The sequence below is a fragment of the Embiotoca jacksoni genome, unplaced genomic scaffold, assembly GCF_022577435.1.
Source record: "Embiotoca jacksoni isolate LCO1_2020_lvr unplaced genomic scaffold, fEmbJac1.0.p SCAF_28, whole genome shotgun sequence".
Taxonomy (NCBI): Eukaryota; Metazoa; Chordata; class Actinopteri; family Embiotocidae; genus Embiotoca; species Embiotoca jacksoni.
The window spans coordinates 2,768,066-2,786,931 of NW_027185379.1; the positions used below are offsets into that span (position 1 = coordinate 2,768,066).

The 18,866-nt window shown below is 39.5% G+C and overlaps 2 protein-coding genes across 2 annotated transcripts; both read right to left on the bottom strand.

The window, feature by feature from the left end:
* Positions 1–2,057: 2,057 nt before the first annotated feature.
* On the bottom strand, positions 2,058–13,983 carry prcp (prolylcarboxypeptidase (angiotensinase C)). Its single transcript, XM_069161184.1, has 9 exons — positions 13,131–13,983; positions 9,206–9,346; positions 9,019–9,120; positions 8,490–8,671; positions 7,891–8,048; positions 6,555–6,727; positions 4,523–4,690; positions 4,220–4,407; positions 2,058–3,515 (listed from the first exon to the last, which is right to left on the bottom strand). The coding sequence occupies exons 1-9, from the start codon at positions 13,293–13,295 to the stop codon at positions 3,245–3,247; spliced, it is 1,548 nt and encodes a 515-aa protein (XP_069017285.1). The 5' UTR covers positions 13,296–13,983; the 3' UTR covers positions 2,058–3,244.
* A 210-nt stretch (positions 13,984–14,193) lies between these two features.
* rab30 (RAB30, member RAS oncogene family) lies at positions 14,194–18,580 on the bottom strand. The gene is made up of 5 exons (XM_069161185.1): positions 18,443–18,580; positions 17,167–17,265; positions 16,997–17,080; positions 16,697–16,880; positions 14,194–16,384 (listed from the first exon to the last, which is right to left on the bottom strand). The coding sequence occupies exons 2-5, from the start codon at positions 17,257–17,259 to the stop codon at positions 16,134–16,136; spliced, it is 612 nt and encodes a 203-aa protein (XP_069017286.1). The 5' UTR covers positions 17,260–17,265; positions 18,443–18,580; the 3' UTR covers positions 14,194–16,133.
* Between the last annotated feature and the right edge of the window lie 286 nt (positions 18,581–18,866).

Genomic DNA, 18,866 nt, shown 5'->3' on the forward strand with positions numbered 1-18,866 from the left:
ATTTACAGGAAGTTTCTTGGCCAGCAGTGAATACAATGGAGGATGTGTCCAAGAGCCAGACTGTCATGTTGCCAGCACTTATCTGGATTTAAGTGGAATTTCAATTGCACTTCAAGAATATTTTGAGAGATTGGACTGACTGACATAGTTTAACTATACAACTAAAAATGTAAACCTCTTTGCACACTTTATTTTCTAGTTTCTGTAGTTACCAGAAAATGCTAACTATCTATCTCTCTGGCGCATCCTTTGATCTTATTAAACCTTCATTTATCTTTCCTATTCAAAGAGATGTTGCAGCTGAGTAATTGAAAGGATAAAAACTGAAGATTCTCCCTTTTTTCAAAAATCCATGTAGTGGTAAAGCAGTGAGTCATTTAAGGGTTTGAGAGACAAAAAAGGCTGAAGCGGTGGAAAATTCTTTCTTATGTTAATTCCTGTAGTGAAAAGGGAGAGTGAAACTGATGGTGCTAATTATCTGTGGCCCAATACAAGTCTTTGACTGAGAAATCCCCAAAAAACTTCAATCTAAGAGCAACTAATGGTTACAAAACAGAGATTATTTGCTATTTACACGGCTCGTAATAAAAAATATTTTTGATTTTACCCAAAAAAGAGAGTGCATGTGAGACGAGACGGTCAATATTAAGTTGTACTCTTTTCACCTGTTAGGCATATATTTATCAAAATAAATGCCTGGCTTACATTTTTAAATTCAAATTTAATACTTTACTCGACTAAAAGCTTTGAGGTGATATTAAAAACTTTACTAGTTTATTATAAGTGTAGGACGAAAACAGCTGCAGTATATCACAGCATCTTATGGTTTCCGTGGAGGAGTACTGAGCTTTTTAATGCCTGCGCAAAGTGATTTTGCCTCCCTCTCTTTGCGAGCAGCACAATTTTGGCAAAGTGACATCATCACAGTCATGGCAGCCATATCCCCCTTTTGTCTAGTCAGGGGGTCTTGGCTTTTGTGCTGGTGGGTCATTCACATCACAGAGCCTGACGCACAGATCCCGGAAACAAGTTTCCATTGTGGCATAAAGGCTGAGAGGGTGGGAGGGGATGGGCTATGGCAGACTAGCTGTAAAAAAAAAATATATATATATATATATACATAAACAGAGAGCACACAGATGAGGTTTTTTGACTCCTCTTAAGACTTAAAGTGTGAAGTTTTTTTGTTTTTTTTTTATTCCTGTAATATAACACTGCTTATTTTAGTGTTAAAATCATAAAATTATGGATGGCATTTTCAAAAGTTTGGACCTTGGGGAAAGATGAATTTAGAGAAAATCTTTAGTGACATTTTGCGACTTTTCCCAAAACAAGCATATGGTTCTATATTATTAAAAATTAACATCGCACCCTCTGTCCCTTACAATACTTATGCAGCAGCACCCATCCCTAAGGCAGTGGGGTGCTCAGTACAACGTGATGTGACACGCACAGGCTTAATCTCTTCCTACTAGTGTGTGGTCCCTGTCTGAGCAGGGACATGCACAGAGTTTGAGGTTGAGCGAATACTAATAACATCTCTGATTGATGGCCAGTGTCAGAGACCTAGAAAAGGCGAGCAAAATTAATGACCTCTCAAAGTCCTGAGAAAAGTTTAAGGAGGGAATTTAGTGGCGCAGACCCCGTCCTCCCCCATGTTTAGCTATGTTTCTTTCCACGGAGGTGTCCGAAATTCAGTCAAGCCTGTGACAAAAAGTCCGGCTTTGTGTCTCCCGGTAGAAAATCAACCCACATACCAGTGCAGGACATGTTTCCCATCTGTTTCGCAGGGTCATGTCATGTCAGGAAGTTTTGCTTTACAAGAAGAGGGAACAAGAAAAAAAAAAGAATGAAAAAGAATGAAGAGTGAAAAAAGAAGTGGTCAGATTAGTTCAAAGAAAATGACTAAGCAAGAAGACGTGCTTTCATTGGCAGTCAGACTCTTAGTCTCAAAGGATTTTCATGACATTCGAGTCTTTTATCGTGACATTTAAAAAAGAAAAAGAAAAAGTAACTTCATGGTGAATTACAAAAGGCTTCTGTGTCCCTGCCGATTCCTGCATGCACTCAGCGCCTCACTCTTAACCTTCCATCAACCCTTCTCAACCTCTTTGGCACCACAGGCGTTGTATTAATAATATTACTTGCAGGGGGGAACAAACCAGAGTCTATGAGCTGCCTTGGTGCCACAATTTAGGGCTTTAATGGCAGCCAGTGAATCAATGCGTGCCGAGGGGGAATCCCACAGGTTGGTCCACAGGGGTAAGGTCAGCAGGCATAGCTGCAATAACCTCCCACCACTCACTTTATTGGCCTCCTCCGATTGGGTTTTTATTAAATCTCAAGCACGTACAATTGTTCTTGCTGGGTGGAAACGGAACTTAAAGGCCTCAGTCTTTCTGAAACATGACAAAGAGTCAGCTCTGCAGAAGAACAGTACATCCATATAGCATCAAAAGATAGTCAGAAGGATTATTTGGCAATAGATTGGTAACATTTTAATCCGTTTCACTGGTATAAGACAAATAGAAAACTTAAAAAGCAGAGCAGGCACTGATCTTCAATAAATTACAACAAATTAATTTTATAAGTGCAGCGTACGTCTTAAAAAACTTGGATTTGATTTATATTTGGTGTCATACTTTTCTCCTGAGACTTATTTAAGTGTTAAGAGGCATATTACAAAATACACCTACTTTGAAAGAACAAATAAACCTAAATGAAAACAACAGCTAAATAAAAAGAATGACAACAACAAACTTAAGGGGTATACATTTGTAAGAATTAATCTAAATGACATCAAGGACATGAGTCCCTGTGAATGCTGCCCTGATTGTAACATCGAGTGAAAAAGAAGAAAATCATAGCTTATAGGCAGACAGGCTTCACTGGGTTTTGGCAAACTTTCCATGACAGAAGAAAACAAATGAGGATCATCCAGTGTTTGGATGATGACAGTGGGATTACATGAGTAAATATTTACACCACAGCGGTGTTATCAATAGTTTTTACATGACAAACAGTTGTAAATTGAGATAATAAAGTACCTTCTTGTTTCAAAGCCCTTGAAAATTTGTAGTTTGGCAAAAAGAAATGGAGTGAGTGTAAATATGTCAAAGTCTTTTGATATTCCAGCGCTGAACGTTGCTTCATGATTAGAATAGAAACTGATTAAAAAAGGGACAAACTTTGGTGTAATGAAAGAGAGTGTGAAACACTGTGTCACACAACTTAAAGCTAAATCTCAGACATCATGAATATCTGTTGGGTAGAAATTCGCCGCTTTTGCAGACGAGAGACTCGATTGAGTTTGATGTGTCTTTTTAGCCTGCTTGATCCACTCCCGAAAATACTTCACCTCTAATGCCCGGGCAGCACGGACTGAAGGAGGATCGAGGTCATTGCTGTAGCGGAGGTCCAAGTGATGGGCTCCGTCAGGAATCATAATGGAAACCAGAGAGTCTGTTATGTTGTGAGTGACTCCACCCGCCGACCATGGATCCAGTCCTCCATTACTGAAATTCAACAGCAGACACATGTGCACTGAGAACCACACACAACGTATAAGCATGATCATGACCAAGAAACTAACATCATGGCTGATGTCTGGCATACAAACCTTTGTATGTAAACAATTATGACACGTTTTGTGAACTTCCAGTGAACCGTGGTGTCTTAAAAAAAAATGTGTCAATGCTTTGGAGACAAATTAGAAAAAAGAAAACACAAAAGGAAAGCATATGAAGTAAAATAATGTATCAATCTATTGCATTTATTCCTCATGTTCTTTCATTTCTGTGTCTGCTGGGCTTTGCCAATTAAAATCTTCGAAATAACAAAACACTTGTACTTTTAAGTGATTGAACCACCCATGGTCCTTATTGACTGTGCTTTTATGATGACTAGCATATGTTATGACTTTCAATATGTTTTTATTCCAGTTTTTAAAGCAATATCAAACGACGCTTTCAAAACTCACATGTCAAATTGCTGATTGTCAGACCGTTTTATATCTTGGCAGAAGCTAGAGCTGCATTCAACCTAATATGACCCACTTAAATGTTTGTGATGGAGCAACAAAGTCATTTAAGTTTTACATGTCTACCTTCTGTGTCCTAATTTTCCTCCAATAAAGGTTTTGTTTTTCACTTTCCAAGACAAACCAACAAAAAACAGGAAACTTTCTGCTTAAGTCTGGCATTTTGCAAGCGATGTTTACCTGAGGATGATGTTGCTATGAGAGGCGATATCCTTTCCCCCAAACACTGTGCCTGCCCAGTCAGCCCGCGGCCTGACACCAAACATGGCGTTACACTCGTCAGAGAAGGCCTGGAAGTTCCACTCCTCGGGCTCAAACATGTCCTGCACGCCATCGGTACACATGGGCATCACCATCTCCGTGCAGGCCTGGGGATGAGGGATTGAACACGTATTCATCGTGACAGGTAAAGCTGCCCACTGACATTTCTGTGCACCGATTTATTCAGCATGACATGACTAATCCCTGCGCCGTGTTATGCACCTGGTAAATCCAGCCGAGTGCGCCAAGGCTGCTGGTTGCTGTCTGAGATGTGTTGAGACAGGGGGAGCTTCCGGTGTAGTTGTAGTAGACCTTCACTGCTTGGGACACACCGTGCAGCAGCTGGTGGTCAGACACGGCGGAGTGGCAATTGAGATACTTGCACACCACCTTGAAAACAGAAAAAGTAAAAACAACAATAAGTAATTGGTAGTTTGATGACATTAGTTTAGACTTAGCTATTCTATCTTTTGAAAGATACAGGATTTCTTCTTTTTTTTTTTAACTAAGATTAGAAAAGAAAACTAAAATATCCAATTCTCTTGACACCCAAGTTGTTTACAGGACTGAAGATTGCTTTCTTGGGAAAGTGTTTTTCCACATAAAAAGTGGTGGCGCCTGATTTGCATATGCAATTCCCTGGAATGAACTTGAATTTATTGCTCTAATCTTGGCACAAGAGAAACAAAACCATCCATTTACTTGAAGACAATGATCTAAATGATTTTTAAATTTACAGGTTTTGCTCTTGTCTGGCCATGGCTGATTTCTCAGAATTAATAGCATGGATGATAAATATTTGAGTTTCAGCTCCTGTTTGATTTCACTGCGTGTTGTTATGGTTGCAGCAGCAGAGTTGGCCGTGGCTGTTGTTCTGCACTCTTTGTGAGGCACAGAAACTGGGCTTTCTTGTTTGGAGGTTGGAGGGGAGCTGCACTAGTGTGGAGTCTGTTACTAAGGCTTTTGTCTGCGGGCCGGGGAGGAGTTGGTGGTCGATGGATGAGGAGGGCCACAGACATGTCCAACTAAAGATTTATACTGTGAAAAAAACACTGCAATAGCTCCAAAGCATCTTCTCCTTACTTTTCAGATAGGATTAGGCTTATACATTCATCTCTGCCAACAGATTTCCCTCCTCTAAGCCCTCAATACCCCGTTCTCACACTCACTCAGATAATCACATTAGCTTTGTCATTAAAAAAGCTCCTCTTTGCACCCACTGCCTAAACCGCTTAAACCACCCATAGGGGTCGCATACATTAAAGGCAAGGAGCCAAAAAACTCAAAATGACCATTTAGTGTTTATTTCACCTCACATGATGCTCCTGGATCTATTCAGCGACCTAATAATAAATATCTAAAAATGTATCACACTGGTAAAAGTTTAAGTATGAGATTCCCGTGTGATCCACTTGGAGGGATACTGAAGCCCCAAACAGAGAGTCGGGGGTCAATAGCAGAGGTCGGTTTATACACGTGACATGCCAAGGTGACTGGTAGAATACACTACACCAAGTCAATCAGCCTCTGGAAAACAGCCGCTGTACTGTCACAAGCTCTTTTATATGATAACAAAAGACATCTTGTAATGTTGACAACAGGAAGAGTTTCTTTTTTTTTTCCTCCCCATCACCTATATAACATGACAAGCTTTACTGTTACTGTGATTACTTTTTCACATCAAGTGTCCAGTTAAGTATTTGTTACAGTCCCATTCAAACAAGTGGTTAACGTTTGTTTGACCGCCTCATGAGCCACACTGGGCAAATTGTCCTCTTTCTGCGGTGCCATGTGAGCGTCCTAACAGGAACACCTCAGAGATCTGACGGAGTGTGCAAATGAAAGGACTATTGGGGCGAGACAAGAAAAGAACGGTGGCTCACTTGTAGCTCCTCATCTAAAGAATACTTAAAATCTAAAAGAAACCAGATCCTTATGAATATTAATGAAGTTAGTTGACAGCTGTTGTAAACAAAAGCTTGGAGGAACACAACAAACACTTGTAACACAATCGGTTTAATCGCACATTCATTTCAATTGCCGACAGGCTGTCAGGCCAAATTAGGTGCTTAATCAAAGAGAAATAAGTTGCAATAAAGTAAAAAAAAAAAAAAAAAAAGAAAGAAAATCAATATAAAGTTCAACTAAAAGTTCTATTTTATTGGACAAAATGTTGTGTCATGTTGGAAAGCAACCAAACCCAGTTTTTCTCATTTGAATGTAGCTATGGTATTCTACTGTCTGCTGCTTGTACCTGGATCGGCCAGCGAGGCAGTGGCTGGAGGAAATTAGCTTCATACGGGTAGTCCACCATGGCCAGATTCACCCAAGTCTCTTGAAGCCAGTTCTTGAAGCTGACGGCATCATTCTTGTTTTTAAGAGGGGCGCACAAACCGAATTCTTCTGACAGCCACTGAAGACCAGACGCTTGTCAAAAAAAGGAGAAAAATATGATTAAATGTCATTAAATTAGTAATTGCTCTTTAATGTATCATGCATGTTCAATGTTGTATCTACTACACCACTGGGTACTAAAACCTTTAATTGTCATTTTACCCAAGAAGGAACAATGACTATTTAGCATTACATGATTACAGCTCCAATGAGTCTTGGAACTTTATATCCATAATTTATCTTAGTTAAAGTAACAGTGTGCCTAAACTTAACTGTCCAGGACAGAAGTAAATACGCATTTAGTTAAAATACAAACAGTAAAACATCAGTAACATGTTTGTTAGTGTGAGGTGACGGAGATACTTAGAAAAAGAAACAGAAGTGAAAGCTAACGGAGGATAATTTAACTGGACCAGGACATTGACTCTTTCCGACACCTAAATAAGTTCCTGTGAAAATACTTCATACTTCAGCCATCAAATTCAAATCAAATACCAAACCTGAGAGCAGTTTCTACTTTTATTCCAAGTCTCTCGTTGGTTCTCCAAATACTTTCTTTCTCATACAAACTTTTTCAGTTGTCAGATGTTTTTTGCAACAAACAAAAAACAGGGAACATTCACACAATGTACCAACAATCAACCATGAATTTGTTGTTTCAGGGTCATGACCAATGATTAAAAAAAATAAACTGCAAGTGACACAACTATTATATACCAGGATTGGTGTAACAGAGCTACACTGGAAAGTATGAAGTTGTCTCTGAACACAGGTAGTCTGCACGTCCATTTCCTCCTGACGATAACAACTCACAGTCACCACAGACAAGATTGCCTTCTCTTTCCTCGCAGCTTTCTAGAAAGTGTCATATGATGTTGGTGTTGACCCGCAATCTTGGTAGACATACAAACAGTCTTAATGAATTTCCTCTTGTCAACTACAGACAGTAAGAAATACCAAGAAATAACAGAAAAAGTTCTCCACAAATAGAGAGTGGAAGAGGACCAGTATCTGTCTGTCAGCTTTCCCGTAAAGTATAAACATCGTAAACCTCTCAGCATGAAACATGCTTCTTTTAGTGTAATGTTAAAATCTGCATAACAGATTATTTCAATAACTCAAATTCAAAAATTGGAAAGTATTTCCTACAGTATAAAAGCTGAGACAAATCAGCTAATCATGACTGCATGACTTACCAGTGGAAGAGACATTATTAATAGCATTCCATGACTTTCTGATGTTTGCATCACAATTATAGCCACTTTTGGCAAAGTCTTGTGTTACTATTTTGTAGAAGTCTCCACATGGCACCATACCAGGGAACTGCCATATTGGTGCGGAGGACGCCAGCGCTCTGCAACACAAGAAAAAGAAAAATGTTTCAATGATTTTGGACTCTCACAAACTACACAAACCCTACAGCTATCATTTCAGTTGTGATTATAAAATTGGCTTAGAGGTCAACAACATGATGATTAAGGCTGTGATACCAAATGTCTTCCACTTGTGCTGTGCCTTGCAGATTCTTCCTGCTGGCTCAAGTTAACATCTAGTGTTTATTGTAGACATTTTTTGCCAGAAGGAGATAATGTAGGCAGAGCTTGTTGTCTCTTCAGTATCCTCCGGTGTGAAATAATCATTTAGGTAAACACAAAGCTGCGATGTGTTCGTGCACCATTATGTGGTTTCTCGGGTACTGAAGCAGATGTTTTCGATCCTTTTTTCCCCCCACTATTTAGAACTGTAAACATCATATTTTAACCTGTAATTTCCCTGAAATGCACTAATACCTTACCCAACAACTACATTTGGGTATTTCATCCTGAACCAGGCAGAGAGCATCCCTCCGTAGGAACCTCCGACAGCGATGACAGGGCTGTGCTGAGCCCCAGGTAAAGTGCTCTTGAGGTTCTGAATCAGTACTGCGAAATCTGCCAGGGCCTGCTCTGAGGTTAGGTAGTTCAGGTGTTTGTTGTCCTGCAAGCAAATGAGAAGTATAGTTCCAAAATTAAGGACACATTATATAAATAAAAAATTACAAACTCATGTCAAATTAATTTCAGGTACTGAATGTAATGTTTACTTTGGCTGATTATTATTTTAACACCTTAAGCTACTTTATTTTTCAGAAATGAACGTCTACATCTGCTAAATTATTTATTTTCATGTAAAGAATCATTAATATGTTCAAAAATAAGGCACATTTTTGGTAATGATATCAATTATTTACTGGCCTGGAACCAAAAAAGTTAAAAGATAAACATGTAATCAGAAAGATTTTAAGAAGACTTATATGTAGCATGTCACTCTGTGTCTTCACTTACACTGTAAGAGTCTTGTCCAAATGGCAGGGACTCTCCATAGTAACGATGTTCTGCAAAAACCAGCATGGCGCCCAAGTCCTCTGCAATTTCCCACATGAAGCCCTGAAGAGAAAACCACAACAGGTGTTGAATATGACTGAGGATTACTTGCAGTGTGAATAAAAAAAGATCCGATCTGGATATTCACAGTGTTGTTGCAGAACCAGGCGATGTCGCCTTCATTTCCAGTATAGAATAAAATAGGTCCTCCCGGCTGATGCCAGTGTTGGTCAGCCACAAGGTATCTCTGTTTGAAAGTGCCATCCTCGAGGAATCCAAAATGATCAATCTGTAACGCATAAAAGCAAGACGATAAATGAAATGAGTATAAACGCGTTCAGAAGAGCAAATGAACTGTGAACGGCTCTTTCTTGTTCGTATCAAGTCATATTTTCAGAAACAATTAAATATGAAAACAATCTTTACTTAGACAGTCTCAGACATTGTGTATGCTTGTGGTAAATGGTACTTCTATTCCAGAAACCAAAGAGAGTATTTCCATAAATTCTGCTCCCTCGTGTGTTACAGATTATGTTATGAGCTCACTGACTGACATTTACAATGAGGTACTCATTCATTAGATACATGTCCACTCATCGTTTGAAAAGCTTTTACCTTTCCGTTTTTGTTTAAGAGACTTGTTGAGTCGATCCTGTTTGAGCCAGTTGTTGTCACACATTCATACTTAGTGAGACTAATGATAAGCATTCAAATCTCCCTTTTAAGCACAAAACAGTTGAACAAGCCATTGGTGCAAAATGTAAAACATAATTTGAAGATAAAAATAAGACAATCTTTATAGAACTGTTCACATTTGTCAACAGAAATGTTGATTCAAAAAACAAACAAACACACAACATACAAGGGGATGCAGTCCGGTCCACTGAAACTGCTTTGGGCTAGGTGTGATCGCTGGATACCTGGCCCTTTACCAACTATGGTGTTGTGAAATGACAGTCCCGAGGTTGGATTCTTGGGTAATTAGCCCCAATTTGTATTAAAAAATGTTGGAGCCATTTTAAGGGATGCCACATTAGTTCCACTTTAGATGAGCTCTGAAATGTCCTTTTATAAAACCTCGGGGATTCTGGGGTGTCTTCCCCTTTCAAGCATATTTCCTGTGTTCTTTATTAAACAAAGGCAGAAAGAAAACAACAACTTCACAGAGCAGACAACCCCATGAGGCTACCGAGCTGTCCAACCCTTGAAACAGCCCCAACACTTAATACAAAATGTTTCTGTTTTGTTCCCCCCCCCCCCACCCTCGTCCTCGTTCTCTTCCCTCCTCGGTGGATACAAAGGAGGCAGTAATTTTATGAGCCAATGACAGCAAAATAGATTCTGGGGCCTCAATGTGTTCATTCAGCCCTCGACTCCTTCACACTTGGCAGTGTTTTTAAGTGCGAGGGGACCATGAAACAGTTTAAAGGAAAAGTTCAGCAGTCTGGCAGAAAAGTAAGTTTAAGTGGTCAACGTGTGATGTTAGAAATTTTAAATAAATGTATTTTGTGTTGATTAAAAAGTTACATAAAGGACTTAGAATTTTTAAGTTATCTTCTATTTAAACCTGAGTTTTCAAACTGTATCTGATTTTGGGAATAAAAACTCTTCACTTACTGAAAGCTAAATTCTTTTGTAGCTCAGATGAAAAATGGTCCTACAAAGGCTATGATCTAAATGGCAAAACTAAAGTGGTTGAATACAATTAGTGGCTCAGCTAAAGGACCCCGGGTAGGCTCTGTACCACTCGCTCCCACTCAGTATGCACATCACAACACCTTTGAGATTGGTTTCATAACGCATCCACACCCTGATAAGTAGTGCCACCATGTGGTTACTCCAGGCAGCACTTTACTTCAGCACTTTACTTCCAATTAAAATTCTATGCATAAGCTGCACATCCACTCGGCCAGAACGCTGACTGATCCGTAAGAACAGAAGTATCCATGTGTTGTACTGCAAACAGAGACATGAGGGAAGCAACCAAAGCACAAGCTCCAGTAAACCACAGCAGTTAATTTGAAGGATGCTAAAGGACACTTCCATTCATTGTCTTCGAGCAGAATGCAGTGAAGAGGATTTCCTGACGACAACTGCTGGATCACTTGGTGCTCTCCTCTTCACAGCAGTTTGCGCAGCGAAGTGTAGAGAAGGCTGCGTGATTGATGATTCTGTTGTGATAACGGTATACTTGCAACGGATACTTAAAAAGGTGTTTACAAGGATTTTGTTTGTTGTACTTGTCAAGCAGAAGCACACAATTTATTGTTGATTCGCTAAAATACCCAACATCAGAGGAGACAGTGGGCGTCAGAAGGGAGGAAATGGTCTTTATCTTCTTGTCAACATGGCTGATTAAACAGGATGCCGTGGGTCGGACCAGGTGTGGAGCATTGTCCAAAAAGCCAAACACTGATTAGTGGGCACACATAATTAATAGTATGTAAATATTTCGGTCTGCAGCTGTTTCTTTTATTTTCAATTAATGTAAGGTTTTTTTCTTGATAACTCAATTAGTTGTTTGCTCAATAAAACATTTGAAAAAAGTGAAACATGCCGATTACAATGTCCCAGAGAATAAAGGTACAATAAAATGTCTTGTTTTATCTGACTGGTCTAAAAAACAGATAATGCAGTAACCCCCTAGATTTGAAAACAAACTCTTTTTTTCTTTTTTTCCCATTTTGGCTTTAAAAATGTTTAAAAAAAAAAATCACTGTTATTTTAAAAAGCTGCAACAACTAACATGTTTGGTTTTTTTTTTAGGTTTTTTTTTTTTTTTAGATCTGGTAACAATATCACTACTTTGCTAATATACTGAAATATTAGGAGTATGAGCCCACATTTAAAACTTAGTGAGGACAAGAACCTGAATTTGTTGACCTCATTCATCTTCTACCACTGAATATTTATGACTGGTCAAAACAACAGTGTGGATTGTTGCTAGTAACGCGCACTTGATTGTCCTCTAAGCCAGACTCCTTGAAAATGCTTACAAACACATGAGTTTGAAGGATAAAGGCTTTACTAACAGCCTTAAATGAATCAATATCACTACATTAAACAGGAGTGTGCACACAGAAGAACAACCATATAAACACAGATGAGGGATAACTTCAGATATAGTCTGTTTAATAGAGAGTTAGGAGCTAAGGGATCAATAAATATTAAGTTGCCATAATCAGCAGCTGAACATTCGGTACACAATGAAGAGTGTCCCCTGGCCATTTTCTAATCATTACAATTATTCTGATTTAAACCAACGCCACTCTTTCAATGTAAGTAAAGCAATCAAGTTCACCTTTCACAACACCCCTGACTGCAGTGATGGGAGAGTGAGATAAAGTCTTGTGACTGTATGAGTCAGGTTCACCACAAACCTGGTGATGTGCTGCATGCCACCACAAACCCTCAACATGCAACCTGGATCTCCATGAAGTCACACACAAAAAAGAAAAGGAAAATGTACAGGCTGAGTGAAGATCTCTCAACCCCCCCTGAGGTAAAGTGTTTCACATTCACTGGGCCCTGGAGACCTCTTTAGGCAGGCAGCCAGGCAGGAGAGTTACAGATCTGCTGGCAGGAACAGAGGCAATAGTGATGGTTTCCCCTTCACTACAGGAAGCCAGATGGAAACCCCCATTGTCTGCAGACACAAGGCATGAACTTCTATACAATTTAGTGAATTGGGAATTTTAGAAAGAGCAAGTGGCGAAATTATTTGTCCACAGAAAACAATGACCCCAAATAATGTAGTGGCAAATAAAAGTGTAATTAAACTAGATATGAGCCAGGAGTCATCACTCAATACAATCAATTACATTTCCAGAAAACATTGCTTTGCACCATAAGCACTCTGAGCATATCAATTTAAATCACACTATTTTTAAAGCCCAATATGGAGATCTTTTATTCTTCGTTTACACTTGCTACAAAATTCAGCCCTCATAAGGTACAAATCAACTATGTAAAAAGTGAAGTGAAAGAGAAAGAAGTAAAAGAGGAAGAAGCGAGTGTAAGACATAAGATATGTAAAAAAAAAAAAAAATTTAAAACAAATATTTCAAACTCACCTTCTGGTCAAAGTAAAGTGTTTTATAGCTGATGGGGGGCTCGGTGGAGAAAGGCAGCCCACCCAGTCTGGTGAAAAGTTGCGGTTTGAGGGCGGTCCCGTGTAAACAAACAAAACACAGCGTTAGGATGCAGGTCGAAACCCGCGTCCTGACTCCAGCCAGCATTGCTGCAACTATCAAACGCAATGAGGTCTTCAGCACATGATTAACGAGGTCGCACGATCTATCTGTTGGCACTGGGAAAGAGACTTGTCTGGTAAGAGAGGGAGGAAGTGAGACTGTCCTGTCAGCAAATCCAGGGAGGTGTTACCACGCGGCTTGTGACCTAAATTCAGCAACGCAGCAGAGGCAGTCCGCAGCAGGTTCAAAGTCTTCCCGACACTTTAACAACTTTTAATTTATCTCTAGTCGGCTGCTTTCACACAAGCGCCGCAAACCTGTCTTTGAGTAGACAGCAGACGAGTTCCTACTGTAGCTCGCAAGGGATGACGGGAGTGTGAGTTCTCCATGGGCACGACGCGCCAAACAGTCCGCCTCGGCGCTGACGCACGCGTTCACGACGCGTTGCGGTGAAGCGTTGGACACATGCGATCACATAGGACATTTGAGCCACACGTGATGCGACATTCACGACGAAATAAGATTTGGGCATTGTGAAGAATACCGGAAATACGTCACAGAAGTTGGCACGCGACTACTGCCAGACAAAATACTGCAGGGAGGGTCGAGCCCACATTCTTATGGAGTAAAAGGTTTTGTCCCATCATAAAAAAAATACCTGCTTCTTATGTTTGCACGCCGAATCTAAATGTTTTCAGGATTTCTCTGTCCCCGGTTGCCCAAAATTAGACACTTCATGAGTAGGTATGTACATGTTTAAACTTTAACAAAAGCCTTATTTATAGAAAAACTAAACCCACTGTACACCCCCCCCCCCCAAAAAAAAAAAAAAAATGCTGTAAACAGATTCAAATTCAGCATTAAATGAACTATAAGGACCAGCTTTTTAGTTTTGTGTAGCAAAACAAAAATGTTCAGTGTAACATATGACAAATACACAATATTTAGTGTAATTGTTTAATGTTATACAGAGTATTTCAGGGATTATTTGTACACAAAGGAAAAAGAAGCACAACATCCCAATAGTGTTTCCTTTGTATTTCCCATATTGTGCTGACAGGAAAATGCAAGGGATTAGCCAACTGCTGTTAAATCTAAAGGTAAAAGGCAAAACAAAACGCTCACCGGTTTTAAGAAGGGATTACTGAAAATACAAAATTATAAAAGCAAAGTGCCAAGATGAACTACAGTACTAAATCTGTACAACAAAAGACGAGATGTTACATTAAAAATAAGTGTGCAGTATATGGCATTGTGCAATACAGCACATTACAGTTATAGCAAATATATGAGTTAGACACTATAAATTATGGCTACACATGCTGAACAATTGAGAAATTTCACAATAAAAGCATATGAAATACAACAAGTCATACAAAACTACATGAACAAACCCCTTGAATAATTTTATGGCTCGGCAGCAACGACAAAGGAAGAAATATTCACGTCTATGGGTAACAAAAAGAAACAGCTGACAATCAAAATAATCTCAATTGTTTAAACTGCTTAAAATTTCTGCTGATGATAGCCTTTCCAACTGCTTCAAACTAAATCAACTGACTAATCACAAGCACTGCAAGTATACTAAAAAAAAATAATGGTATCACAGAATACTGTAGTATTTATATGTTTGTTTCAGTTTATGTTATTTGAAATAAAAACATATTTTAGCAGCAAGTAAAAATCATCTATTGGGAACAAATATTTCACAGTATGTAATGACAGGTGCAAATAATGACTTAGAAATGAAATAATGACAGTAAATAACATCGTATGTCATTCTTGTATGATGGAAAATAACTGATTGTGCAAACATTTCAGGGTAAGTTTACAAACCTTTTTTTTTTTTTTTTTTTTTTTTTTTGCAATTTAATCAAACTTGGTAATCTCACAAACATACAGTATTTAAACACGTTACCAACAAAGGGATTGGATGTTGTTGTTTTTTAAGTGGGGTTGTACAAAGTACTTTTCCACAGTCAATGGTCTGCAATAGAAAGGAGTCGACACATCCCCAGTTTGGAGAAGCAATGTACTGCTGTGGACGCAGTCAGCAATTCAATATTTTTTTGCCACTCATAAAAAAGGCTTACCTGAAAACATCTATATCAGTTTAAGTTAAGTGTAAGCTATGTTTTAAAAACATTTTCAAAGCTTGACCTTTCTGTCAGATAGCCCTTTCTGACGGGGATGTGCACCATTTATGTGTTTTTCAAAGCCTCTTGACAAAAACAGTAATTTTACCCCCGCAGACCAAAGGAATTGCTGGTCAACCGCTGCCTCAAACTAAGTTTCTTTGTGTTATTGCGTGACTTTAGTGTTGTTTTAATGTGTTAGTTAAAGTATGGATAATTACCTCATGCAATCCCATTTAAAAAAAACAAAAAAAAAACACCTATCTATCCCTTTAATTGATAAGCTCCCATGATCATGAAACCTCTAGTAAATTAAATGGTATCTGGAAAAAAAAAAAAAAAAAAAAAAAAACCTGGCTTTTCACTGACATAACACCGCTGGTGAATATTAATGTTTGATGAAAATAGATCCTAAAACCCAAACTGGAAAATTCTGCCATTTCACCATGATGATGATAAAATGGAGCCCTACTCAGATTCCGGGATGCATCAGGCAAACACTTTGCATCCCGTTGCACTGAGGATAATGTTTTCTATAATGGCAGCATCTTAAAATGCTTGTTCCTGGGAGGTCAAACTAAAGTTGACTAACTCCCTAGTACAGCTTTAAAAGGCATGGGACAAGAAATGACCAGACTAAGAGGTGGCTTTATGCCATCTTAGTGGGACGGAGGCATTGGGGCTCAGCCATCTACCCTCTTACAGTCAATTGCTACCGAGTTACCACGGCCAGGTGCCTGAGCTCTCTCTAATTGAGGCTGCAGCAGCTCAAGTAGCTGATGGCTTTCCCCTCGCCGAGCATTGGGGCAGTGTCACTGTTGTCCAGCTTGTTCTGCTTGGCGTCTCGAATGAGTTCGCAGGCCAGGTCGAGGAAAAGTTTCTCAACATTGTCAGACTCTTTGGCTGATGTCTCCAGATACAGCATGCTCTGAGCCTCTGCGAAGTCTTCAGCCTTCTGCCTGAGAACCTCTCTCTTCTCTGACAGATCTATTTTATTACCTATAAAACATACAATCATCTGTCAACACACAAGTAGGATTCTGGCATCTTGCATCACCACATATCCTCCTGACAGATGGAAATGGGAGGTGTATGCGTGAGCAGGCATGTGTGGGTTGGATTTGAGCAAAGACGGTGAGTGAGAGGGAGCTTTATATTCCACACGAAAATGACAGAAATAACAAGAATTTGACAGAGACGTTGACAACACAAAACTGGTTCTGCGTTTTCCCGAAACTATTCCTAGAACATGGCACACTGATGACACAACAAGTTGATCAGATGTTTAAGCACAGCACATCGCTTTCTTACCGACTAATATAGTCACCACTTGGTTGTTGGCATACTGCTCAATCTCCCTCAGCCACTCTGGAAGGCACCTGAAGGAATCCTCACAGGTAATGTCGTACGTAAGAATGAGGGCGTTGGCACTACGGTAATAACTCTGAGTAATGGAGCGAAATCTCTCCTGTCCAGCTGTGTCCCATATCTGCAGCTGGAAAACATAACATGTCAAATGGACAAATGTCCATTTAAACTGTTATAAAACATAAACTTGCATACACATTAGCACTTTAAAAAATATATATATATATTTTAATGTTAGAGTACCTTGACCTTCTCCCCTTTGATTTCCACAGTTTTAATCATGAAGTCTACTCCAATAGTAGCCCCTTGTCCTGGTGGGAAAAGGCCCTACAAGAGCAGACATTTTCAAGTTCAATATTTGTATACGTTTTCATTCAATAAATGCAAACTTTTAAAGACTGAGGAATACAAACCTGAGTAAAGCGCCGGACGAGACATGTCTTCCCTACTCCAGCATTTCCTATCAGAACTATTTTGAACAGGTAGTCATAATCTTCCATGCTCATGCTAAACTGTGAAAAATAAAGGAAGGAAAAAACAAACAAAAAAAACAGGTGATAAGTTAAAGCTTAAACACTAAAGCACTCCCATGTCACCAGTGCCTGTAGCATCAACAGGCACCGAGGAGAGACAGTGCAGATGCTGACAAAACTACCAAAAGCGTTGTAAAACTGCCACCAAAGGCAGCGACCTCACGACTCAGATCACATCTCTGTCACCTGATCTGAACAAGTTTTGCAAACACATACTAGAGGAAGTGTGAGGATCACATGCAACAGTTTGAATAATGCACCGTGTGTTAATTTGAGTTGAGATTGACCTTAATTGCACCGGCTATTTATGACCAAAAGAAATGTCCATTTAGCTATTAACTCACTGAAAGCAGAAGTTTCAGTTCCTCAAGGCTCATTTTAAATGGACAGGTTATTGATGTTGTATAGTAACAGTTACCATCTGGTCCTGATATGGAGGATAAAATACATGTTTTATTCATTTGTTGTCCTTTAGGCGATATTCAGTTTGTAAGAACACTGTACACTGTGAACTTTGAGAACAAGAAACGTTTCTGTTTCACTGCTGCACCAGATTTATTTTTTTTCACCCATTTTTACATAATAAAATATGCGCACAACGTGACTTTCTTAGTCCGAGTTTCAGTAACATGCCATTTTATACTGCAGTACCGTTATATCTGTTCCGCTCACCAGCGCGGTGAATCGGGCCTGGAGCTGCGTGCAAACTAAATGGATCACAGTGCAAAGCATCTTCGTGCAAACAAACTGTTGCTTGCAAGAAGATGCGAAGTGACAATCGTTAAACAGATCACTATACATCGGTGGGGGGGGGGGGGGCATTAATTCAAACCTCGCTTGTATTTCAAAAAGGAAATTCTTCCCGTGTCGCATTTGCCTCTTCACCCTTTTTAAATTGTTTTTGGAGCCAAGTAAAAATGTTTGCATCCTACACGTACCTAATCTAGGTTAACGCCACCTTTCTGGCTTAAAAAAAAAAAAAAAAAAAAAAAAAAAAATGTCTCATTTTCAACCTGAGCCATTAGGGCGAAGCTAGCAACAGTAGCAACAAGCAGCTACGGTGCGACCCGAGCCATTTTGGCTCTATCTGCAGATGCAGGAGGGATCAAATCAAACTCAGTCCGGCGCGTCGAGCGAGGACATAGTTTGCACTTACCAAAAAACACGGGGATGTCCCCGGACTTGTGACTACTTGGTATGCATAGGTCACCTCTTCAAATGGGCAAAGCCGCAGCTGGGCAGGGCATAATTCCTCTGGCTGTGTCTCCTCAGCAGCGCAGCAGCAGTCTGTCTGCTAGAGGAGGAAAAGGAGGAGGAGGAGGAGGAAGAGGAGGAGGAGGAGGAGGATTGGTGGAGGGGGGGGAGCGGCTGCACTCAATGATGTCATCAGCTCATATTTAAAGTAGCTCAGCATGTCTATTCAAGTATTTATTTATTCTTTGTTAAACCTTTTGAGTTTTATCCTTTTCATGAAATATAAACATTTTACTCCATAACGTTCTGTAGCCGGGAGATTTTCCTTTGTCAATTTCACCGTTTATAAAGGATAAAACCCTTGTGTGTAATTTAATTTAATTTAA